Source organism: Seriola lalandi, unplaced genomic scaffold (genome assembly GCF_002814215.2).
Source record: "Seriola lalandi dorsalis isolate HSWRI2012SDOR001 ecotype SW California unplaced genomic scaffold, Sedor1 jcf7180002054893, whole genome shotgun sequence".
In the NCBI taxonomy this organism is placed as follows: Eukaryota; Metazoa; Chordata; class Actinopteri; order Carangiformes; family Carangidae; genus Seriola; species Seriola lalandi.
The window spans coordinates 2,502,003-2,529,051 of NW_019525445.1; the positions used below are offsets into that span (position 1 = coordinate 2,502,003).

Sequence of the window (27,049 nt, forward strand, 5' to 3'; positions counted from 1 at the left end):
CACACACTGTTCCACGCTTGTCCGGAAAATAAATAACACTGTAGTCACAAACAAGATCTCCAAGCTGACACACCACCTGAGAGACAGACAGGGAGGGAGACGGAGAGAGAGGAGTCATAGAGGATTAAAACGGTCAAACGAACTGTGTATCAAAGCAAATTTAACATAACCTGCAGATCTTATAATCTTGAGCAATCTATGTTAATTGTATCATACTCTTTAAAATAACTGAAAGTAATGTAAGCAATCTGGTACAGCACACTATATGAGTAATCCATACTGTTTCCATACTTTCCAGGCTAAAACTATTCCAAGTATGGCTATTTAATAAATTTGTGGCAGTTCTTTGATATTCTTTTTAATGTCCCAAAGAGATGGACTCTGAACTTCCCCTCATAGTGAGCATTTTAGCATCTTTCAGCTAACTGTTTTGGTTTTACCGCCCGCAGCTTCATTGTTTTGGTTCACATTTCCAGCTGACGGAGGCACCTAGCTGTATGCTACCTGCCCAGCACAGCACTACATCTGCTGGATGTAGATGTGTAAATATGTTATTTTTTGCTAACCCACAACAACTTTATTTGGTGATAATGTGTCAGTGTTGTTTTTACAGCTAGTTGCATTGCCCCCTCCTCCCCCCCTCCCCAAGTGGCTGAAAATGCAGCATTAAAGGTAATAGCTGTGACTCAGGTTGTTAAAAAGTCACGGACTGAATTCTCCTGTAAGACCCTTTACAAACCTGGAAAACTGTTGGCGTAACTTAAAAAAAAACACACATGGGTTAAAAGAAACATGGGTTAAAACTTAAGAGGTGACAAAAGACAAATACACAAAACAGAAGAGGTGGTGATGTTGGCGCCACTGTTTGCCATGTGTTCTGTTTTCAATAAGATAAAAAAAAAAAGATATGTTCATGTAGTATGGGAAAAAACACATGGAGATTAACAGAAATGCATAAGGTGTAGAAAAGGGAAAGAGGTAATGGGAGTTGGATATTTCTGAGTCAAGGCAAGGTGAAACAAGTAAATGTGTAGGCGGGAGAGTGAGCAGACCAGGGTCAAATCCGTTTTTGCTGCTGGGAGGCACTGAGCCACCTAGTGGTCACACTGTGAGCAAAAAATACAAGAGCCAACCATCGCAAGATGTCACCAGTGTACAGGTGTGTTCAGTCTGCATTTTCCTTTTTGAAACAACTACAGATTTAATGTTAATGACAAGTCATGTACAGTTTGTTCAATTTAAACTCTGCACTCACTGGCTGATTATCAATGTATTATGTGCAGCATCTACAGTTTTTACAGTATTTCTATTTTTGATATATTGATATACTGATTACATTCCTAATTAGATTAATTAAAATACGTTTCTTAAAATACGCAGAAATTCCTTGCTGTTATTTAAAAGGTCAGATGACCTTATCATGAAGTGTTATTAATACTGCCCATTTGTCAAGGCCGATCCAGGCAGAGCAGACTGAGAATTCCCAGTTTTTACTTTGGCAGCTGCACAAAGCCAAAAAAACACTTGCTGTGCAGCTTCTGCTTTAACGGGAAACTATTTGACCAAGGTCCAGAAGAGAGACGGTGGTGGTTTGAGCTTTCTACTCAAAGCCCACAGGACTCACCTGTGCTACAGGACACGCCAAAGACTTCAAGGCCAAAGGATAAAGGCAAGAGAAAAGAAGAGGAATAGAAACAAAAACTGTAGAAAGAAAGAAAGGAAATGAAGAAGGGGGAAAGAAAGTGAGAGAATTAGAGAAACACTCGAAATATGTTAGCAACAGCAGAGAAGGACACAGAGATTCACTGTAAAGAGAAGCTGGAACAGTATCAATTATGAAACCATATTTCTCCAAGAATTTCATGGCATTTGTGCTGTGTTCCTAATTCCCATTTCCTACAAACACTCAATTCAATAATAATTTTAATAAACAATTCCACACGCTTTATGGTGAAAAAAGATCCCTTTAATTGTGACTGATCAACAACTAATGAATGTGTCATTGTGAGTTCTATGGTCTTTAGTTGTCGCATTTACAGAAAAACATCACACTTGTCCTACCTTTTCCTCCAAGTCTTTAATCTGCCTCCTCTGGATTTCTGTCTTGTCTTCAAGGTCACGAATTCTCTGCAAAAAAATTCAGAGAGAACTCGGTTAGAAATCCTTTTAATTTGTTGAGAAAAGCTTCATCTTATCGCCGCGGTTGACGTAGACGGACCTGGTGCGCCTGGTGCAGCAGCTCCATCCTCTCCTGGAGGATCTGGCAGTCGTACTCTCGACTCTTCCTCAGCATCTGCCTCCTCAGCTTCTCAACCGCCGTCCGCAGCTCGTCCCTCTGGAGCTCATCCAGGGGCTCGCCGTACTTTATGACCTGGAGGGAAGAGACAGGCGTCACACACATTAAGTACCGTGATGGACCGTGATGTTACACACTTCTTATATCAGCAGATGCTTCATCAGATTTCTAGAAGCCTTTCAGTAATTTTATGTTTCCTAGAAGCCTCTGTTTTCTAATCTGCATTCATAATTTCAAAGTCTTTCATTATAATCATTTGCAAGAAACCATGTGAATGGGTCATGTAGATACCATGAGTTGTTCCAGAATAATTGGATTTGTGTGATCACAAGGCTGCATGTCAGAAACAAATTAATAACCATTTTTGATGACGCATTTCTTGACATTTTCTAAACTGTTGTCTTCACTAGAAATAACCTCGCTCCTGAAATTTTGTTTTTGTAACAATAAGACTGCAATATGTTGAATGAAATGAAAGAACCTTGTCCTGCTGCAGGGCGTTGTATAACGTTGCTTCCAACTCCTGGATTTGCTGTTCAGAGAAAGAGGGGGCAGTTATTACCATTAATGTCATACACACACACACACACACACACACACACACACACACACAAACATGAAAATTACTGTAATATACTAGAAAGGAAGCTGCAGTTACTTATCTTCCTTGCTGGAAACCTTACAATAACTATTACACACCTAACCCCAACCCTTAATCGTAACCTTGTCATAATTAAAACTATGAACTAAACTATAAAATACAGTCATTGATCAGCCTTATGTACCAAATACTGGTCCCCAGGTTGGACAAGTTGCTGTGTCCCCAAAGTGTGACTGCGTGACAGTGTTTTTTTGGCCCCAGAATGTGATGTATAAACATACAGACATGCAACCATACCAAGTAGGCCTGGTCCAGGGCCTGTTTCCTGTAGTCCAGCTCTTCTTCTAGATATCCTTTCTGTTTACAGAACATTTCCTGTACAGAAAAAAAAAGTAAAACAGGTCAGGAATGCGATCTTTTTGTGCCACTGCAGTTTTTTTCCAAGCTTCTATATACTGTGCCTATAGTATTAGTAAGAAAGTCCAGCTGCAGCTCATCTGATTTTCACAAAGTGCCACTAAATGAGAGGAATGCCGAACTCTTTTGATGCATGTTGTTGGAAATCAAAGGAGTGTGAGAGAAACACTAATATTGGCTGAAGAGAAGATGCTTTGAACTGTGAGCATGCATACTGCAAAAAGAATAATATTATATCTGAGGAAATGTAAGTCAAATAGACCAATGTTAGTTCAACAAGAGGTGTGAGATTTTTGTCATTTGACTACATAGATAATTGATGTGAACAGATAAGAGATAATACTGGCAGGTTCAATCATATCAAAAGTATTTTCCTGTAGGGGATTGTTGTGACTCACCATCTCTATCTCCAGGTCCACCATCTTCTGGTGCAGTGCTGCCTCTGTCCCCTCGATCTGTTGAATCCACTAGAGGGCAACAAACAGCAAAACACGAGTCAGTGCAGCACAAACTATTCTGTGTGTTGACTAAAAATGTGATCTTTGATTTGTTATCTGAAACTTACCTTTTCTGCAAGTGACAAAACAGTGCTAGCCTGGATAATGGCCACTTGCTCCTCGTTTCTTAAGTTCTATACAAAAGGGGGAGGAAAAAATATATAAATATATAAAACCTTAATTAATAATATGCCCTTTTTTTTTTTGCATCATAGGGTGATGTATTAAATTTATATCAATTACCCCATTATCTCCCAGGATATCTAGAAGTTTAATGAGATCTGGTATGCACACATCCTGTGAGGGGAAACAAAACAAATAAAATGTAATTTATGTTTCATTTACAAAAAGTGTATTTGCTTGTTAAACTTGTTAAACTAAAAACAAAAGTATGCCCAGCTCTCCATTTGCTACCAGCTACAGTGGGATCCCCGGCGCCGGGAACCATCTCTACTTTATGATTAATTACTATGATGGAGCATGAAAGTTGTTTTCACTGCGTACCTTCACCCCCTCCTTCATACAGTAGATCTGCAGAGCACTGACTCCCTCAGAAAAGGGATGCATCCTCAGGTGGTTGAATGGGGGGGATCTCCTCTCACGCTCCTACAACGACAGACACATTTCGTTATACTGACTCACTTTAACCCTCATCATGAGTCCCTCTACACTCAGACCTGGGTGACTATTTTCAGATTTATTACTTTGGACTGTAATAACAGTAGTACTCATTTATTCCAAACAGAGAGAACCTCTGTGACACATTAGAGTTGCTCATATGGCTGCCAGACGAACTGACAGGCTCCTCTTTTTTTAAATGAATCCCATTTTTTTCCTTTTTTTTATTCATGGTTTCAGTGATGTTTGAGTTTCAGTAGGTGGTGCTCTTTGCTTTTTTGCAGCCATGAAAATGCTGACTACCCCAAATTCCAGGCAAAGAAGCATCAGAAAAAAAAACCCTATTAATTCAAATTAAGGTTGAAATCACTGTGAGTTTGCATCAGCTGATTTCAACACTGTACTGTGCACATTTAAGCGATCTCTTCTCCTGCGTTCGTGTATCTGCACTACAGCACTGCCACAACACAAAGACCACTGTCAGCTACCGATCAGCCTGACTGATGGACTGGTGGGCTGCCTGTCTTTATTGCTTGGTGACTAACTTGACAGGCAAATTGAACATAAAAGAAAATGCGACTTTGTCTAGCATGTGAAAACTTCAGTGTTTTACATGGTAAAGCAAAGAGTCATTCCACAACATGAGATATTTCACCTGTTAAAAATCCTTGATTTTGGACTTTACCCTTTGAAAATGTAATTCTTCTGACCTTCATTTTGAAGTTGCAGTGGATTTAAAATCATGTACAAGAAGCGCCAGCGTTTGGACTAAAAACCAGCCTATGAGATCACTGTGGCTGGAAAACAGTTAAGACAAAGTACCACTAACATTTTGGCTAAACTCATTTGAGACACGATCTTGTTCTTTACAAAACAGACAAAAACAATAACAAGCAAAAAACATTTAGACTGCTTACCAGACAAAAATAAAATGTGAGATTTCTCTTTCATCATCAGTGTTATTTTCAGCCAATGAACACGTTGACAGGATTTTTTGGAAGGATTAAAATTGGTTTTAGAACTAGCTCTGGTGCCTATAAAATTATCTTAGGGTGTGTGCTCTCAGGATAGTAAAATGTTTTTTTGGAACTCAGTACAGCACCAATAAAATGATTTAGACTCACAGTGCTGGATCCATAACCTGACAACCAAAACGCTTTTGGATCTGACAGAATGCTGGGTTTACCTCACAAGACTCATTTATTAGGCTACAAAAATCTTGAGGTCGCTTTGGGCTCATTATGACATTTTCAGGATCTTATGGTCTCACCACACAGGAACTTTTATCATGCTAGGGTAAAGCAGACTTAGTAGGAAACTCTCTGCGACTGACCTCTAGCTCCAGTATCCTAAACTCTAACAGTTCGTTCTGGTCTTTGGAGTCCTGTAGCTCCTGCTGCAGCCGACTGCACTCTGAGTCCATCTTCTCCACCTGGACACCATAAAGAATCACAATGAATGAGCGGGTTGCGGCAGTTGTCCACACACTTATATAGTAGGAGTTGCAAGTACATTTGACGGTAAGAAACTTCTTCAATTGGAAAATGCTAATTATAAAATGTACCATTTGTGACAGGTGTCGTCAAACTGATTAATTCCAAAGCACTTTGAAACTTTAAAAAAAACTTCTGGCATGTCAGATTCCTTTTCAAATGGTGCAATCTACATTGTCCAACATTTTTCGCAATGCTGTATGTGTTTGATTATTGGAAAACGACTCCAACCTTCTCTAGTAGCTCCTGATTCCTCCGTAAGAAGAGCTGCTTCTCCTCCACCCATTTGGAGTCCTGGTGGAGGACAGAAACAGTTGATGCTTTAAATCAGAGCTACGACATAATTTTTCTGTCCCAAGATTTTGACAAAGTAAAGTCATTGTACATCTATCAATATATTGATTCGTTATCTTTAAATTCTCTCTCTGTCTCTCTCTCTCTCTCTCTCTCTCCCGTACATACATGCAGGTGCCTTCGTCCATGTAGGCTATGTGCTTGTGTGACCTACCTGTCCCTTCTGGTTCAGTTCCTTCTCCAAGTCCTCGATTTTGGCTTTATACCTGAGAACGTCTGCATGGAGCTGCTCTTGGGCCTGAGACATGAGCAAAATGCCAGTTTTACCAGGGGTCCATTGAAAAAAAAAAAAAAATAAAAAAAAAAAATAAATGCGTACAGATTGATTTTCTCGTCTTATCCACCCAACAGCTCAAACCCCTCAAATATTCTATTAACTGTAATGTAAGACCCAGAAAAAGCTATGCGAGAACCCGCCTTAAAATAGCTTGTCATTTAATGAAGTTTGCAGGGATTTGACTTGAATGAGGCTTCGTACATGTACTTTTCATGTACAGGCGGAGTCAGAAATGTGCAGCTAGGGGTTGCCAAGAGTTTCATCAGTCAGGGGAAGGGTCCTTGAGGCACGTCAACTAATCACAAAGTTTTAAAAAAGGGCGGGGAACCACTGCACTAGATCCCAACCTACCGTACGTGAGGCTGTCCTAGTTTTTAAGACATTTTACACAACAATCCACTTCCTCTGTGTTTTACTGAGAAGTAAAGGTGAAACATCACCCTGTTAAAACAAACCACATGACAACACTCAACAGGGTCCCGAGATGACCACTCTGGTTTAACAGAATAAACTACAAAGCTGTTAAATGTTTCAGTTTAGAGATAATCAAATTCCACGTAACTCAATACCCACAACTTTATTGCAGCCATATAACGATGAACTATGACCTCACTTCAACTTACTGCCAACATATTTAGAGAAGGAAATTACAAAAATTATACTTTCACTGGATTGCTAAAGTTAGCTATGGTGATCAAAATACCTCATATCTTTAAGTACATTAGTGGTTCAGTATTCCAAGAAATATGGTACTTAGAAGGAACTGATCCTAAACAGATGCATAAGTAAGTAAATTCAATTTACTTAATCATTTAATTTTCATCTATTGTAGCTTATTTGACCGTGTTTTTGTTTGCTTGATGATCTGGTCTTAAACTTATGCTTGCACATTGTTGTTATAAATGATAACCTAGGCATAACCAGTTTTTTTTAGAACAGAACTGAACATTGGTGGAGCATCTAAATCAAAATGATCTTCTCAATGTGTCCTGTATGTACCTTGGCCTCCATTTCAGCATCCAGTATGCCTCCTTTCTGTTCCTGCAGCAGGGCATAGGCTCGTTGTAAGGCCTGGTACTCCCTGGTCAGCTGACGGAAACGCAGCTCTGACTCCTCATTGGCTAGACCCTTGTTGTTCGACACAGACACACACAGACACACACAGACACACACAGACACACACAGATTGATGTCAATGTAAATGCAGTCACTATAATACTCCAAAAGATGGAAGGTGAGCTACACTTTCTTGTTAACATAACGAAAACAAGGCAAGATCTCACCTCATCCAGGTCTTCATCGGGAGTAGCAGGAGTTCTGTCCATCCGGAACGAGGCCACTGAGGACGTCTCCGAATCCATGGACTCTTCGTCATACCCAAAGAAAGTGTCTACTACGATGTGCCTCTGCAGTTAGACGAATTCAAAGATCAAATAGTCTCCAGTGATAAATGCCAAACAATCATCATGGCTAGTTTACATTACCTCAGGACAAAGTGTCCTCGGTCTGAGGGTGCCTCATAAGCTTGCCCTTGTTTCTTTTGCATTGTTGTATCAAGCAGTATCATTATCTCTAGCAGATGTAAATGCAGATTTTTGTTTTCTGTGCCATTACAGGAGGTTTTGCTTCTACTCACTGACTTGCTAAACGACACACAAGGCCAAGAAATGATATCAACATTCAGACTAACTTTTACATAGAGCTGTGTTACCACAGTAACGCCTCTTTGAAATTGTCGTTGGAAAGCACTTAGCTCTTTAAGAATACTCATTTATCAAGGGTATATTTTCAAAGAATACACTGTCCCAGAGCATGTTTTTTTTAAAGGAGTTATTTGTAAGTTTCACTGTTACTACATAGCCAGTGTTAGCATTAACAAGTCCTTACCAGTCTTGGCAGTCTTCAGCCATCATTACGTTTAAAGGTTTACGTTTATAACACGCCCTCTGAGCAATGCTACCTCTTCAGGGCAGACTGGACACGACAGGGACACCGTATCGGAAAGTAATGAGGCAGTGCAATCGGGTTGGGGCTAGCTGGTTAGCATGTTAACTTCAGTAGAAGAAAAGAAGCGATAGAAATGGAAGCAAAACAAAGAGCGTTGATTTCCACCAATAGAAACAGCTCTTGGTGAGTAAAGGAAGTTTGATAAACTGGATGAACTCGCACCATTTCTTGTAGACTGGTAAGTAAACAGTTATTAATGCTAATATTGGCTATGTAGCATTAGCAAGACTTACAAATAGCTCCTTTAATTGAATTATGTGCAGTATAAGATAAACAGCCACAAACAAATTCAATTCTTTCTACCTTTATTGGCCTTGAACTTCTTTTATGCCTTTTCTTTCGTAGTAGTTTTTCACGGTCCTGGAACAAAACACAGAGAAATGGATAAACAATACACTCTTTAAACAGTTCACTGAGGACTAGATGTGGTCAGTTGAGTCACATTTTCTTCTTCATCATGATAACAGTTAGTTTAAAAATATCCTTAAATAGGATGAGGATGGGATTACAATGTGAATACGTCATATGATTAAAGACATTATGCACAGATGCTGCCTTGCGGTCGTTGCAGACAATGTTTGCTAATTCGCTGTCTTTTATTTGAAAAGTGTGACACGTGGTATGATGCACCATCCTTTGCCCTGCATTATCCTTGTATCATTCATCATCACCATTGTCATTGTTTTCCAGTGAACAAGAGTTTGTTCTCCAGCTGCTGTGAAAATTTCTGTCATTTCATACATCAGTAGTTTTGTGGTCATCATTTGGTTCTGGGTTTTCTGATCAGTGAGGTTAATATTATATTTGTAAGGTCAGAGTGACCTTTGACTTATGACCACAAAATTCTAATCAGCTAATCCTTGAGTCCAAGTGAATGTTTGTACCATATTTGAAGACATTCCCTCGAGGCGTTACTGAGATGATCCGTTCAAGAGAACAGGACGAATGGACAAACCAAAAACATAATGCCTGGTGTGGAGGCACAATAAGCTGCATAGAGTTGCCTGGTTACAAGTATGTTAAGTTGATGCTGCAACAGTGGTGGTAATTTATACTTCAAGTTGTCCAAAGAGCAGCAAGTAGGTGAGTGGAGAGTATCACCGTTTACTTATTTTTAAAATAACATTCAAATAAGTAATGTTATGAATTTCAAGACAATTAATCATCCAAATATCTTTTACTCTCAGATTTTTGGACATGTGAGGTGTCTCACACAATACTGTGAGGGAGGATACAGGAAAATCCAGTTTCCACTTCGGCTCGTGATTAACACCATGACCCCAAATGTTTGCTCTGCAAATTAGTGAAAACATCAACAGTAATCTCAAACAAAAATGCTAATCTGAACCCTCAGCACATTAAGAAAAACAAAAACAAAAACATACTCTTGTCAGTTCATCAATCATGCTTTGTTGCTCCAGGACTTGAAGCTTGAGAAAGGCTATTTCCTGGTCATCATGGGCTTGGTCCAGGTCATTGAGAGACTTGAGCTTCTTCAGTGGAGGATGGGAGCTGATCTTGTCCTTCTGCAGACACACAACACAAAGAGAGAGAAAGAGAGAGAGAGCAATCATCCATCTGTCAATCATCCGCTTACAAAACATATGTACAATGGTAATATAAGTTTGTGCCGACCATCTCAAGGTTCTCCTTGGCCAGGCTCTTGAGTTTATCCTCCAGCTTCTGGATGGTCTGGGTCAAATCATCATTCCTCTTATTGAGCAGCTTGTTCTTGTCCAGCAGGGGCTTGCACTGCTTCTCCGTCTCTCGAATTCGCTTCAGCTGGTGGGCAGAAAGGGATACAGGGATATATTAAAGGGTGGGTGACATGAAGAAGGTAAAAAGCTAAAGAAAGACCTGGAAACAGAAGCTGGGAGAAAAAACAGACAGGCGAAGGTAACTGACAGAGGGAAGAGACAGCAGGAGATGAAATAAATCATTTTGGTCATACCAGTTCATTCCTCTCGTCGACCAGCAGTGAGTTGCGGTCCTCCAATTTGCGTATAGTTGAGTTGAGTTCAGCAATGCGCCTCTGGTTTCTCCTCAGGTCCTGAAATAAACAAAAATGTGTCATTTCACTGATCCACTTACTAGCCAGGTGACGAGGAAAGAAAACTTAAAATTAAGTATAATACAAGCGTGATCACAATTAAATATTTTGTCAGATAATGCTATTCGTTAATACAAAAAATACCACATCAATCTAGTTAAAAGTTCAGTATTACTAAGAATTAGGAACTAGCATGTTGCAGGAAGCTAATCTCAACAAAAAAAAATAAATCAAATGAGAGGGCCATGAAATTCCCTCATCTTTAAGAGTCAAGGCACTTTTCATGTTAATGTGCTAGCATCTGATAACCATTCAATCTAATTGAAACTAAACCTCATTTTACTTGTCACAAGATGGTCATCTCTTTTACATACAGTTTATTCGGTTGTATGGGGTCAGTTCATGAGTTGATCATGGTTGAAGCGTTGATTAGTAATAGTTAATGTCAACCTATTTAAACTCTGCACCACATCTCTCGTGCTCATGCTCCAGGCAGGTTTTGAGCTGAATACGTTATGGTTATAAGATCCTTCTATCCTCTTCAGCAGCTTGAAACCAGCTCTGGAATATGAGCACTTCAGCTATAAAGTGATATTTAAGAGTGAAAAAGCAAAGAGGGAAAAAAGAGGTAGGAGGTCGGAAAAGAGGGAAAGGCTCTGAGTTCAAATCAATAGGTTGACATTAATTTTTTAAAAGAATAAGTGGATCACTCTTCCTCTCTCCTTACTGGGCTGCTACAGTGCTCTGCTCCGTCTCCGGCTCTGCCTGGAATCTCTCTTTTCGGGCTTCCCAAGCCGCACTCAGCCTCCTTGACAAGGAACAGCTGTTCATCCAGCGCGTCCTTCTGAAGCTGCAGCTTCTGTAAGAACCCTGATGTTGACTCCAGTTCCTTCTCCAGCGCGAAGATGGTGCGGTCTTTAGATTTGATTTCGTCCACCTGTGGTGAAGGAGAAAGACGCAGTGGTGTTGTTAAGAAATTGCTGAGAGGATATCTCTTGCTTTGTTTATTTCCGATGCCAGTCTACTGTAGCTAATTTATCATTGACCTTATACAAAGACAAGAGCAGTGATTGTTTTGACTCTTTAAGCCATTTATAAAGCAAAAATACCACATATTGTCAAATGTGAGAATTTGCTGCCTTTCTCAGCTGCAGATTATTATAAATTAAATACCTTTGGGATTTTCTTTACTGGTGTTCAGACAAAATAAGCAAATAAAATATTATTTTTAGATATTTAATGGACTTTCACAGATTCCTTTCTGACAGAAAAGTATAAAAACAACTATAACTTGAGGCCTATTTTCAACATATATAGCCACACATACCTGATTAGGCTCTAACAGAGCTCTAACTTCAGGAGTATTTGAAAGAACTGCGTGAACCTCAAGACTCTTATTCAGTATGTTTGTACTATAACAAACTCATTCACATAGCTCACGTACAACAGAAATGTAGCTGATGTGATAATTTTTTTTTTTAACTCCGTTGTGCTCAATCTCACTAATATTATTGATCATTATATTTAAGTCAGTCATTAAGTATGAAGTAGTACAGTGGTCAGTACCAGTCTGCGTATGTCCCTCTCACAGTCCCACTTGATCTTGGAGATTTGCTCCTGGTGCTGCTGGTGCTCCACCCGCAGGTCGCCAGCCTTCATCTTGTCGGCCTGGATCATGTTGCTCAACGCCTCGTCGGTCTGTTTCTTTGCGGACTTCAGCTCCGCTATCTCCTGCAGAAGCTTCACTCTCTCCTGGTCAAAGAAGCGACGTGCTTCCTCCTTGGCTTCCAGGGTCAGTGCCGTGCGCACCTGAAGAAGAGGCAGGGTCTTCATATATGGCTTGACATATCAGATCTATAGCCGCTGCTTTGGGATTTTGTTCTAGGTGAAATGTGTCTGTATTTCTGTATATTTGTTTCCCAGCAGCAAACCCTACCTTTTTCTCTGATTCAACACCAACTTCACTCCCATATCTGAACCTCACCTTCTCTCCGCTGCCGTCACGCATGGCGCTCAGTGCGGCTTTGAGCCTCTGGTTCTCCTGGTCTTTGATCTTGGCGTGGCGTGCCAGCTCCTGCTCATGCTGCCGGGTCAGGTTTTCCCTGAGAGCCTGGAGCTCCTTTTGTTTTTCCTCGTGCCACTTTGCCCGCTGCTCTGTTAACATGGCAGTGTGACGGTGCTGCTCTTGCTCTCGCACCCGCTTCACCTCCTGCACCTTGTCGCGCTCCAGCTTGCTCACCTATAAAAGGAAGGAAAAGGAATAAAAGGAATTATATCTGACACACACACTGCTTTACTCCAAGTACAGCACACTTGTTTTTCCAACATGAATTCTTTGATTTAATTTTATTCTTGCTTCTAGGTTTGGTTTCAGATGTAGAGGGGACAAATTAAGTCACAGGAAAAAAAATATATCAAACCTACATCAACAAACATTTACATGAAAAATCTTGTAAATCAAAAATAAATATGTTACATTATTAGTACATTATAAGAGGATTCTCAGTTTGCTTGAGGCCCTCTAGATGAACTCAATAAACTGAGATTTGGACAGCCCCCTGCACTCACTGACCATGAGTCGGCAAGTGCAGTGAAGTCTGAACAAGGCACATGTAGCCTGAGAAGTAAAAAAAAAAAAGGCAAAAATCACAAGGGTGTAATTTCCCTGGGGGAAGATGTGTATAAGAGACAGATCCAACCCCTCGTCCTCATGGACAGTTTTGTAACACAATGTCACATCAATGCAAAACATCCTTTTTCTGTACATGTTCTATATGTACAGAGTCAATATATAACATGATCAGCATAATCCAAAGGGCATAAAGGTATATATTAACAAATCCATTGCAAAGGTGTAACTATAATGTCCATATAAGAGACATACATATCCATGTGTGTGTTGTGCATTAACTAATTTGGCAATGTGTGTTAGTTTCCTATATGAAAGCACATGCAGCTCATGCAGTGCTTTAGCATTAACTGGACATATGCCAGACTTAAGCACATGCAGGACATCCAAACACAAGCATGTCATGCATGGTATTATGTCACACGATGTACTTGTTGTGTGAACTGGTAGTGTCCAAGGTTGCTGTTAAGATTCCACTTGAAGTTTTATGTTTTTTGGGACCTTCATTTATTGACTTGGTTTTAAAAAGTTAATGAGCTAATGTGATGTAAGACTTCGTGTCAGTGTTTACGTTCAAATATACTAAGTTTACATCGAAAGTGACCAATCATCTTTTAAATATCAGCGTCAAAGTTATGCTGTACGATACCTTGCATTTTTCTTGGTGTAGTTCTATCTGAATGTCAGTCAGCTTGGACCTGAGATCTTCATTGGCTGCCTGCAGGGCAGAGATGAGCGCTTCGGGCTTCTCACCCTTTGTTCGCCCTTTCTTGGCCATTGAGTCAAATACTAGACAGGCTCTTCTAATGCTTTCATTGAGACTTCACAGTAACATTCCACGGCGCTCCCACGGTTTCCAGGTCCTCCTCTTCCTCATTCTCCTATCAGACAAAAGGGCTTGGGGGTGGAGGAGATACAAAGAGAGACAAACTGAGACGAGGCACAGACTGCAGAGGTGACTTAACTGAGACTTTGTGCATGTGTGGCCTTCCCTTCCACATAAATGCGTCTGTTTGTGTGAATAGGATGAGTTGTAAAGTGGCACTAGTGGAAGATTACATATGCAGGCTAATGACAAGATGATTGCTGGTTGCTCTAAGGATGTACTTATGGACAGTGTGGTTTTCAGCTCAATGCAAAAGTCAGCATGCTAACATGCTTAAAATGGCAATGTTAACATGTTGACGTTCACATGGTGATCACTAAAATCATTAGTATTCATCCTCTGGACGCTCTGAAACAAATTTTATGGCAGTTCTGCTGGTGAGACATTTTAGTCCATGCCAAATTGGTGAACCAGCTGACCAAGTGAAAACTGAAATTAGCATGGCTAATTAAAACTAGGGGTGGGTTACATAAGTAAGCCTCTCCAGTGTACACAAATATAATTCAATATGGAATTTTGGCTCAAATTGCTTGGAAGAACAGTGAAAGAATATGAAGAACAAATGGGTTTGAGATTGAGATGCAGGGCCTATATCCGAGGTCACTAAAAAGTGGACTGGCCCCCCATGCTGTCCTATACGGACCCGGTCCTATCACCTGTCAATTATTGATCAGTACAAATTTGTTTTGACGGAGCAACTTTTCTAACCTTTAATGCACTGGCTTAGGAACTAACAGACCAGTTGCATGTTTGGTAAATCAACTCACGTGATGCAACTCAGCCAATCACTGCGACTCGAGTCAGTGAGTGAGATTCACACACAGGAGATATGAAATGAAGTTAACAAATAAGAAGAAAAAGGCAAACTCAAGTTACACGTTTTATTGCATTTTTCGAAAACTTAAGCATTTTATTTTATGAAACACATTTTTGTTCTCTTATATATTACTTATTAAAGTGCTTATTTTTCTTGAAATCGCAAAAGAACATTTAACTACTATTATCCCCACCCACAACGTTGATCATAAACATTCCAGACCTTTGCTTCATATATGGTATATGGTAAATTATCCAGATGAACAGAATTAATGTGTTTGTATGCATGTGGATGGGTGAATTGGTTAAAGTGAAATCATAAACACACCATGTCGGCACAAACTGCATAACATTATTTTCTAGATTAAATTCTGTATAGCTATATCGTTCTCATTTTCTAGGAACTTGTTGTTACATGGTGTCTTTGATATTAAGAAAACACATCACATGCAGCTACCCTGAAGAAATAGTGACGACATTCATCTGTCTTTTATAAAAAATTATCTTTTTTTTTTTTTTTTACAACAGCTGTCATGCTTTTCGAGTTAACAAATGAATGCTGGGTGACTTTGATCGCACCATAAAGATAAAGTCTAAGAGAACAAGTCAATTCATCAATAAAAAAAAACACTGGAAATATGCCGCTTTCTGGAAAATGTAGATGGAGCTGTAAATGTGTAGTTTTAAAGTCTTACTCCCTGTGGAGAGCTAAAAACTCAATTATCCAATTCGATCATCATGTTATAACATTATGATGCAAATGTAAAATCCCTCGGATGCTTGGGACAACGCTACAAAGCTACTTCCTGGAAATACTGAGGGTCCTGATTTACAACTGCAAAGCAGATCAAGTTAAACTGTTATGTGATTCAACTGGGAGAGGCTTAAATCTGACTCAGCACTTCATTGGTTCCCGTTAGAACTACAAAAACACACAGTCCAGTCGCAGTCATACAGTGATGTTTCAGAGTGATGTCTTTAGCTGAAGACAAGACACCCGCTGCCGACAGCACATTAACCAGAGAACAGACAAATGTCTCATTTGAGCCATTATGTAATTAACGGTAATTAGCTACAGCTGGATTTTCCTACACATATCTGATATGAAAACAGTATACACAAAGCACAAGGACAGGACCTCATACATAGTGCAGAGCGACAATGAGATCTACCACGAGAACGTTTAAGTGGCCAATGATAATCATTTCTGTGGAAGAAATTAGAGAAATGGTCCTAATGATAATGGATGTGAATGAGTAACACAGCAGAGGAGTATTTCTTTTGGAGCTGATGGTTATCTGGGTATACAGAGTCAGTGGTAATCCTTCCTGACCCACTATTTGTCTTTTCTTCATGTGCCATGCTCCTGGCTTATCCTGTTTTACTCAAACAGGGTGGCTTAGACGATGAGAAAGCAGGAATGTTTTTGATGGATTACGTTTTTAAATCCCCAAACTCCCTTCCCTTATTTGTCGTGGGAGAAACATTTTTCCTTTTAGAATTTTTAACAAAGCACACACATTCCTGACTTATTGAAGGCAAGCTCGAAACACAGTTGATCCAAGAGTCTCATACTTTCAAATTAAATCTTCCTCTCATTGTCTGTGTCTCCCATTGCTGAAACATTATGACATGGCCCACTGGGGTAGTATCTTCTATAGACTTCAGCAGTCAAAAAGAAGGGCGAGTTAAAATTGTGCAATATTGTCAGAAAAAGAGAGGTTCATATTGGATGTGTGCTACAGGAATACAAATAATACACACTGGCATGGTTATTTCTATTAAAAGGCAACTGCACTGAGTCCTTTTTTTGCACAGCCCTCTCTGTCTGCACATACGCACGCAGCAGTCCCTTCATTCAATATGTTTCTCTTTGGTGAAGTCATGTGCAAGCAGTAGTTAAAAGGCCTTGCTCAGGGGCCTTACAGGGTCTTACAGAAGCAGCTACCAGTCAGCCTCCAGTTTGAATACACTTTGCTATTGTATCACGGTTCAAACCAAAATTCCAAAGACAGGACGCGCTTCATTGATTTCAGACGCTTATTTGACTGTCTGAATAATATGTCTGTCTTAGATTTCAATTAAAAGTGCTGCTGCATTTAAAATCATACCATCAGAGGATTACATATATTATCATTGCACATGCAAATATCTACTATAGTATCTGGGGTTTTCCATAAGGTTGTTAAACTGTTACTTTAAGGGAGATCTTTTAGGCCAGGAGTTTCCCAACTGCACACTGTTAGTTATCTATCCACAAAAGTGCACGTGCATATGAATGTGCACACCATCGTGTAAGACCACGATGACTCAGGAGGAGCTGGACGGTGTCCGTGATAATCTGGAGGAGGAATGACATAACATCGCTTAAAAGATTTTGAGATGCAGATTAGAGATGAGGCTGCCGTCATCGTCACGTTTGGTCCGCATGGGCTTTTAACGCTGCAGTGTTACGGGGCCTTGTAAATGCTGCTGCGCTTTTTAAGTATCACTTATGGAGGGTGTCCAATGAAACCCTGATGAAAACCGCTGCACCAGTAGCTGTTCGCACACACATAGTGCCGAGATAGATATGTGAAGAGAAGAGGAAGTAACAAGTTAGAAACACAAAACCATAAAGGTGAATGATACACCTTGAATATATTTTCACAGTATGTATAGCTATATTTACAACCTGAAATATACATACATTATGACAAGTTAAAATAGCTGGAAAAAAAAGGGGGAAAAAAGATGCTTTCCTTGGCCTGAGCACCTCAACTTACTCTCCACCTACATTTTTAGGTCCTGTTTACGCAACCGTGTCGGCCTGTGTCAGCCTATCTGCTATAGTGTATGTAGGTTGTTTCAAAAGGAAGAGCAAATGAGGGGGACAGTTTGTGTGCTTGGTGCACATTTACACAGCTGATGCATTTGTGAGCAAATCCTGACTTCACACAAAAAGAGAAGAAATAGTTTTATGGTTTGGTTTGTCATTTAAGCAACATTATAGCCTATTTTGACACTTCTGGAGGTTTAGAATATACTTAACTAATTATATTTTGGGCTCTGTTAAACAGTAAGATCTTTTATACTGCTTTCTCTGACTTCACAGTGACTCTAAACTCAAACTAATGATCAAACTCAGTGGAATAAATTGATTAAATCGTATAGAACTGGACTTGACTCACCCTGTCAAAATTATCAGTGACACCACCTGACTTTTAACTCTGCGCATATTTTTCATCGTTATTTACATAGTCTAACAACATCATTTGGTGGGATACAAAACAAGTCAGCCTCGCAAGAACCCACGTGCTGTATGGCTGATGTCATAGCTGCAAATTCTCATAAAGACATGTCATCTGAATATTTTGTCTTCCAGTTTTAAACACTCTCCCATTTCAGCTTCTAAAATGTTAGGAATTGCTGCTTTTCTGCTAAATTTTCTGCCATATTATTGTAAATTCTTTATTTTCGGGTTTTTGACTATTAGTCAAATAAAACTTTCAGACATCACCTTGGGCTCTGGGGAATTCTGGCAGGCAGGCAAAAATAAACAAAGAAAACAAACAATCAACAACAAAAAAAAAGACATAAATCAGTGATAAAAATAATCATTAGTTGTTGAATTTATACATGGGGAAAATTCAAACAGGCAAATCTCAACACCAAAAAACAAAGAGTAACCTAATATGTACAGAATGTTTTGGGTTTTTCTGCTAACATTACATAATCATCTGTATGAGGCTTAGACATTAACATATTGGATACATTTAGGTTGCTGTACCACTTCCAATGGAAAGATTATGGCACAATGTGTTACTTTGTTTTGCACTGTGACACATGCTCTTATATAATGTACACTACACTTTATGTGGCAAGGGTACAAGACCCAGAAATCTCATCCGAGCCCTTGCCTCCCTTGCTCAGCAGTCCTTTTTCCACCTGACAGATTGTCAATGTATGGCTGGTTAATATTTGAACATATTCAGCTACAGCAGCAGATTCCTCTTGCATAAGTAGGGGTTTAACCAATGACCACTTCTTTCACATGCTATTCTAACAGCAAATACATTCCACTTGTGACCAGGTCTGTAATACCCGATTTCCCAACACTAGGCTGAACTCAGACCTGCTGGATCACTGTCACTCAACTTCGAAAATGTTCTAGATCTTCCAATATGATCTATTTTTTATGTAAAACCCTTCATAAGGGGTTTAAAGGTTGTGATTAATGACTTATTAATTGTTAATAAATATTTCGCTAATGCTTTGTAGAGCAGATATAAGGCTTTAATAAGGTTGCCAGGTTATGAAAATCCCTTTGGCTGCTGTTTATCCTTTCTATTTAGTAAAAATGCTGTATCATATGCTGTACCATATTTCCCGTAACCAAGTTACAATATCCCCTTCCTGAGTTACAGCATTAAATAATGGCCAGATGTGTTTTTGCTGAATTTTATGATGTCACAGTGAAGTTGACCCTTGATCATTTGCATATAAAATGTCATCACTTCGTCATTTATCCTATTAGACATTTGTGTAGAATTGTGACCCCTTGACTGTCCTGGCATAAAAAGTGGTAGATTACATATTAGAGCGTCTCCAATTTTCTGTTTTTCGCTGTTTTTTTTTCTTTACACTTTCAAAAACTCTTGAGTAAATAATCGTCAGATTGATCAAAAATGAAAATAAAGCCCTATTTCATTCTATGGTGTTATTACTGCATTTAATTTGTGCTGTAAACTATGCAACAATATGCATAAACTAGTATCTAGTATGCATAACGCTAGTTTCAACAGGGGGTTGGGGGGGACAGTGGTAGTGATGATGATAAACTGATGATTCATCTAAAATTCATCCCAGTTGAGCTGAATACACCACCATCATGCAAAGCCAACCAGAATTCACCATGACTACTAATACTGTATTAACCTACAAACCATCCACAGCAGCCAGCATCCACTGTCCTGCAGGGTGAGACTAAATATGAATTTACTGTGAGCCCAAAGTGAATCTGATTACTGTCATAGTCAATTTTCAGACTGCACTGGGAAATAATCCTCTGTCTGGTCAAATAAACACAACACAACACACCCACCCACACACACAAACACACAGCCCTCATGGAAAATCCCAGGCCATGCACCGGATGTAGCCTCAACTGCATAACCTATTTTGAAATCCATTTCTATTTTTACATATATCACTTTCCCTGTTTATCACTCGGCTCTCTGAATACTGAATTCTCAGAAATAGGAGGAACCCTTCTTAAACCTTTTGTCTACTGTAATTTCTGTTTCCCTAGGAATAACTGAGGAATAGCCTTACTCAGCACTCCACTCTTTTCAAACCACAGGCTGTACATGGGAATGGCTTTAATATTTAAACAGAGGAAGTTAAAATGGGAGATTTATTTGTCTTCTTTCAGACACTGCTTCTTTTAAAGCAACTGCTACTTTCTATAGCAGGTAGAGAACTATTCTACAGGTTCCAAACTGAGCTTAATCAACCTTAAAGGCATCTTAATCACTCCTTTGACATCCTGCTCACCCCAAAGGTCAGCAGCTTACTAAGGAAGACATTCTTCACATCCTAAAACCAAAGTTGCAAAACAAGTAGACTTAAGGACAAGTTAAGAACTCTTCATCAATCTTGGAGACCGGTTTCAATCTTTTTAATGCCAGAAACTATGGACCAAAAGATAGCAACTGTGTGAATTACAAAGAAGCAAATTAGTTTTAGAAACAGTGATGTTATCTGAATTTTGTATGAAGACAGACTGGTAGGACAGGTAGAACCACTTAAACATCTTTTTAAAAATAACACCGACAACCATACAACATTTTTCCAAAGGAAAAACATTTCAGTTGACATCAACAGAAGACTAAAGAAATAAGAAAAAATATTGGGAGAAGGAGAATAAATACCAGTACCTTATACAACACTGCTTGTAGCTGTCAAAACACACTGTACGACACCCAACAGCTACAGTGCAGTACCATCCTCACCGACAAGAAATGGCACCATCTGACGAAACTGAGGTCTGACGAAACTGAGGACCATTTTATATGGACTGAATCTCAGGGACTGACACAAGTTAACGGAATTGCTTCCGTCATGCCAGAAAGGGTTTAAAGAACTGGATCTTGCAAAAGCTGTTTACAGTATTCCTCTAAGAACCAGTGAGCAGGTCAAGCAGATCACGCATCCATCACACTGTCACTGTAAATTATAATTTAAACTATAGAGATTTAAATGCTTTATTTGAAATGCCATCACCTCTACAGTTTGTATATTAAGCTAGCAAAGCAGGATGCTAATGCAATAGGGGCAAATAGCATAGACATGTTGCACTTAATACTTCATTACTTATAACTACTTTTTTGATAAGCACGTTTTTTTTCAAGAGCCTTGTTGCACAACTTCAACTGGACTGCTGTCAATGCAAACCAGAGTTTCTCTGTAACGGACCACAGAGTGTCATTATAGCTTGGTATAGCTTGGTAAGCAGGTTAGCTGGAGATGCTGTAGATATGCCCATTATCATCTGCCAGAGCTCTATGCTTTTTGTCTTGTGGCACACAAATGGCCAAACATTTGCATTTTTTACATTTGTGTTCTTCTAGTAATATGTTATATGTATATGCAGTATGTTTTGGGCCATGCTGCTAACTGGTTTAGCTGGGCAGAACATTATGTCAAATTAATACAATAAATTTGTTTTATGAAATAGTGGGTAGGGCAGTACGATACTAAAAACAATTTAATATTTCAATTATTTAGGCAGATATTGCGATAGCAATTGCGATGCAATTTGATCATTTTTGCATTTCGTTTTCACTGAAATTTAAAAATGATGATGATGTGATTTGATGATGATGATGTGGTCTTGTACCAAACAAACATGTACGTCTGGAGAATATGATTTGTAGGCCGGGGCATCTCTGTAGCACCACAATGCTTATGGTGCTAACAATGCACAACAATGTGACACATTTTACGTTTATCAAAAAAAATTGCAGCTCCTATTGCACTTGACCATATTGCAATTTCAATTATATTTCGATTAATTGTGCAGCCCTATTTATGGGACATTTAAATGCACAGCAACATTAACATCCATTTGAAGATGTGTTCAATAGAAGTCCAATATTCAATGATTTTTACATTACACACAGTACTTTGATTCACTGTTTCTATATAAAAAAAATTTGATTAGTGACGCTTTGAAAACAACTGCCTGGACACTCAAAGTATCAAAAAAAAGGAAAAGAAAAGAAAAAAAAGGAAACAAACCCTTCAAGTAGAGCTGCTTAGCATCTGACAGTAGAACACTATTTTGCACTGGGTGAGGGCACCTATGGGTGAGTGTGCGTAACTGTATGAATGGTGTAAAAAAACAAAAAAAAAAAAACAAAAAAAAAAAACAGAGCATGCGTGCTGTCGGCAGGAGAAAAATGCCCACAGTGTGATACTGTATGCCTGAGCAGATTCAGTCAGGAGAGAGATAAAACAGACAGAGTCCCTTCTCTCTGAGCACTGACTGTGAGTGTGTGTGTGTGCCTGTATCACACTGTTAGAGTAATAATGTGAACTTGTGTGTATTAAACACTACAACATAAAGCACACTGGCACCATGACCCACTTTTGACTCCTCAGACATCAAATTTGTGTGCTAGGATTTTCCAGACAGAGTCTACCAGGACAGGAAGATAAACGTCAGCTTCTCTGCTGCTTGTCGGCTTTAGCCTAATGCTTCTCAGGTCTAATAGCAAATTCTGCCTAGAAATGATTCTTGATAGATGGTTGTTTGTTTTTCCAAATGTGGCTCATTCACTGCAATTCAATTGTCAAATGTCATAGGAGAAATGGATAGTCAGCTCCTGCGTTCAATATCAATATCAGGCTACTTAGAAGAATAAAAGTTCCATTAACTCTAAAATCACAATGTCATATTTACTTTGGGAACATATAAGAGCTGAGATTAAACATAAATGGACAATGTCCTTTCTGCTCATAAAGAAGAGGCAAAGCTGAGAAGGTGATTTGCTTCTGTTTTTCCTTTTGAAAATAAATCTTTCAACCTGGAGCCAACACGTTCCATATCAGGACCTACCATCTGTCATTCACTACTCGATAAAACTACTGTGCAAGCCATATTTTGCCTTGGGTTAGGTTTGCGGATTAGGAAATAAACAAGCTTTGGCTGCTTTTGAGGTTCATATTTGGAGTTTGCATCGGCCCTTAAGCACTGTGTAAGTATACTGAGTATACCAGCCAGCTAAGACTCTGTAGAGAAGCAGCTGGCAAGGTTTTGGTCAGAACTGATCAGGAGGATCAAAACCAAAGACAGTTATTGGTGAACCTTAAGGAAACACAGATATTCCACACAGTATATTTCAGCTCTGCCTCCATTTATCCTACTAATCTGCACCAACAAACATGTCTCAGGAGAAACGTTACTGGCCCAATTACAAGCCAACAATACCTGCTCTTTCAATAGTGACCTGTCCTAACGTTAACCAAACCTACCTATATGACACATGATGGAAACCCTGGTCTCTGGTGTCAGACTCCTGCATTTTGGACACCTGCCATTCACCCTGACTACCTTCCTAAAACTTGCCAGTGGTAATAAAAGATTGCACTTCAATCATAAAAAAAAAAAGAAAAAAAGTTGTCATTGAATATAAGATATTACATAACAGTAATGAACCCCACTGTATTTTCAAGACTTTACATGATGCATTTTTATCATTGTTAGTGTAGAATTATAGTAGAGGCACAACGTAGCTACAGGTTTAATCATTTTATTGTATGTCACAGTCTCAGTTTAGATAATCCTTTCTATTGTAGATAGAGTGAGTGTTGACTACAAATGCTCATTCACATGTGGGGCAGGAATCCAAACTTCCACTAATAACTGACCTTGACCTACAGATGCCTTTAGTGCTTTCACATCCATGTGTTCATAACTGCTAAACAGGCACTTTTGGCTTAATCTCTCTCTCTGTAGTGGCCTATTTTTAGCAAAGGAAATCTTACATTTCTGAACTATTTTTCCTTTTCCTAATCCACCTTATGCAACTGAGTCAGCAAAAGTTAGTCACACTGATGCCAGCGCTGCCCCAATGTCACTGAGCAACTTAGGTTTAATCAGTCTGGGATGTGGTAGTGATGTAAGTTGGTTGAAAGGGTCATTGCACTGGCTGGAGTCAAGCGGCACTCTCCTACTTGTTTTTGGATTGCATTTTAGTTCAGGCCAAAAATGACTTCTAATCCAGCTGCAGGAGGGCAAAATATCATCCCTGTGTATTAATAGCACTCTGCTAATGTGGGAAATAGTGCAGGAAAGTGCACCAAAATGGTGTAGGTCCACATCTGCTGCAGGGTTTTCATGTCTGAAATGATTCATTTACATGGTGTTTTTTAAAGTAGTAAATTATGTCTCTTAAACAAAAAAAACAACATATAATGATAGATCATCCATATTTATGTTATGTGATTATCCAAATCCAATTGTCATTTCTCTTAGTCTTTTACAGTAACATTAACATTTTGACCATCATTAAAAACAGTAAAATGTTGTGCAGTACACCTCACAATCAACTTCCTGCTTCACACAGGTGATTACATGAATGAGGTTGTCCACTGATGGTACATGAGCAGTAACACATTGTAGGGAATATATCTATGAAATAATATGACAATAAACAGTAATGCAACAAGACAGACAACATAAATTAATGTAAAAGTCACCCAGCTCTGCTAAACTGGCTCCAAGCATCAAAAGAGGACCCCACTTAAAGATGAATGTCATATTCCGAAATCTAATCTAATGGTGACAAATGTGAATATGACAGCTCCAACCAAAAAGCAGAGAAACATCATTGTTTCAGATGAATCATACTGCCTGACTGCATGGTCTCCATTAGTGTGACTGTGTTCATTTTTACACTTTACACTTTCTAACTTATCCCAGTAATTATATTAGATCCTTTTGCTTTCATTTGCTCCATCGATGTGTACTATTGAATGGCTCCTGCAACTGCAATTCAATCTATAAACTATTAACTTTGCGGGCAGTCACTATCCTACATCTGTGCTGACCCTTGAACAATAGTGTGACAAATACCCTCCCAGCAGGGGTGATGTGTGTTAAATCAGGCTAGTGTAACACCCTAAGGCAGTTGCAGGCTACCAGACTCTGTGGTTCAGGCTGGAGGCCCCCACCAGCCCAATATGGACGAGCATTCTCTTGCAACATCACTGCAGCATCCTTCCCAGACACAGGCAGTTATGTGCGATGAGCTGTCAAGATGAAAAATGCACACACAGTACATGCCTAATTATGTAGCTTATAAGACAGTGCGCATCTGGCTTTACATGAAGCACGAGCATCAACAGCTGGAAGCTGCACTGCACAACAAGTATGGCTACCCAAAACGTCTGCCACCAGAAAAACACACAGTAGGATTGATGCTCGATGCAGCGTGAACATCCGTCGTGTGTAAGATAAAAAAAAATCCCTAAGCGGAAACAGGCTCGATCCCCGTCATCTTTGAAGGGCTGGCTAGTGTAGGCCAGGATCTGCCACTTCCGACATGCAGGCTAAAGCAATGCTACACGAGCAAATAAGACGAGTTCCCCGCTTTTATGTTATTACACACGACGGTGGTGTTTATTGTTTTAGTGTTATAGTATCGGGTTGAAGCGGCAGTGAATGAAAACGAGTGTAATGTATCTCACACTGCTGCTGAGATGATCAACCTGACTCAAACCAACAGGCCCGCTAGTCCCAGTAATTCCCACTTCAGACGATGTACAACCTAACGGCAGCAGTATCTAAACACCATCTTCCTTGCCTTACCTCGCAGTCGATTTTCATCATATGTTGCATCCTAATCTGTGTGAAACCGTGTCCATGGCATGCTCCTTTTTTCTTTTCTTTTTTTAAGAAAAAAAAAATCGCTTCCTCCGCTACGATCTCAGCATCAGCAGCAGCCAGCCCGTACAATGAAGCAGTGATGGCCGGTGGTGATGATGCTGGGAGCCCCGCCCTCCTCTCCATGCAGCCAGAATGAGCTCACTGGTTTCCAGCTCAGCCGGCTCCAGTACCGCCGCAGTTCACCAGCACAGAGCACAGAGCCACTCACAGCCCAGACCACAGCAAACGCTCGTTCAAATGCCCATAACGCCCATATGTGATGTGCTCTCAACGTAACGAATTGGCTGTTGCCAAATGTATAAACATATTTTTATTTTCAAATAATTTGCTTGTAACTATGTTTTCGGAACAAATTTTACAAGAAATGATACGGGGGGGGGGGACAATAAAGCAAATAGTGTGATAACCACATAAACTGAGGGGAAATTGAGTGGGAGTAAATACAGAATAATGTTTTTTAATGTGTTATAACCATAATTAAATAATGGGGGCTGGTCTTGGTTCTCATTAAAAAATATTTAAATTTTGAACAAAATTTGACATTTTAAATGACATTTTTTTAAAGTGCTGCTATCTGTTAAACTTGAGTAACCCCTTCTTTCCATATATTTTGGCAATTACATTAATGTCCCACCATCAATACTGTTTGTATCCACACATCTCTAAATGGAGAAGGATCTCCTGCTATTATAATGCTGTATAGCCCCTGTTGTGCAAACAACATGGTGCAGACCATCTGTTGTATTTACTTTTAGAATTACTATACTGTACTTGCAATATTGCAGAAGTGGCTGTGCTGCCATTACTGTACTTATAGATCTATTATCATGCCATGCCAAGCCAAAAAAAGCAAATTTAAAGATTTGTTAACACTAGTAGAACATTCTCAGTGCAACATTTGAATATTTTTTTCCAGAAAGAATCCATGTATACCATTTTCCATGGGGAACAGTAGCTTAGACTAAATATTAAAAGACTGATTGGTGATTGTGAGAATGTATTGAGGATATTGCTGCTGAGAGCTCAGCTGCTTAGGCCTACAATCTGTGGCTTTCAAAAGTCACAGTGTCTATTTGTACCTGCCTATGACTAAATTTGAATGTAATAATAGGTACGAGAAGCCCTAAACTGAGATATACAATAATAATAATAATAATAATAATTATTATTATTAT

At 39.3% G+C, this 27,049-nt stretch overlaps 1 protein-coding gene across 1 annotated transcript; it reads right to left on the bottom strand.

Moving 5' to 3' along the window:
- On the bottom strand, positions 1-25,958 carry jakmip2 (janus kinase and microtubule interacting protein 2). Its single transcript, XM_023429408.2, has 24 exons — positions 25,797-25,958; positions 13,889-14,136; positions 12,595-12,849; positions 12,177-12,419; positions 11,338-11,547; positions 10,512-10,610; positions 10,196-10,342; positions 9,946-10,086; positions 8,864-8,920; positions 7,837-7,959; positions 7,553-7,681; positions 6,431-6,514; positions 6,154-6,216; positions 5,763-5,861; positions 4,316-4,417; positions 4,055-4,108; positions 3,880-3,945; positions 3,713-3,781; positions 3,195-3,272; positions 2,778-2,828; positions 2,219-2,371; positions 2,062-2,127; positions 1,625-1,701; positions 1-76 (listed from the first exon to the last, which is right to left on the bottom strand). The coding sequence occupies exons 2-23, from the start codon at positions 14,015-14,017 to the stop codon at positions 1,651-1,653; spliced, it is 2,469 nt and encodes an 822-aa protein (XP_023285176.1). The 5' UTR covers positions 14,018-14,136; positions 25,797-25,958; the 3' UTR covers positions 1-76; positions 1,625-1,650.
- Positions 25,959-27,049: the final 1,091 nt, after the last annotated feature.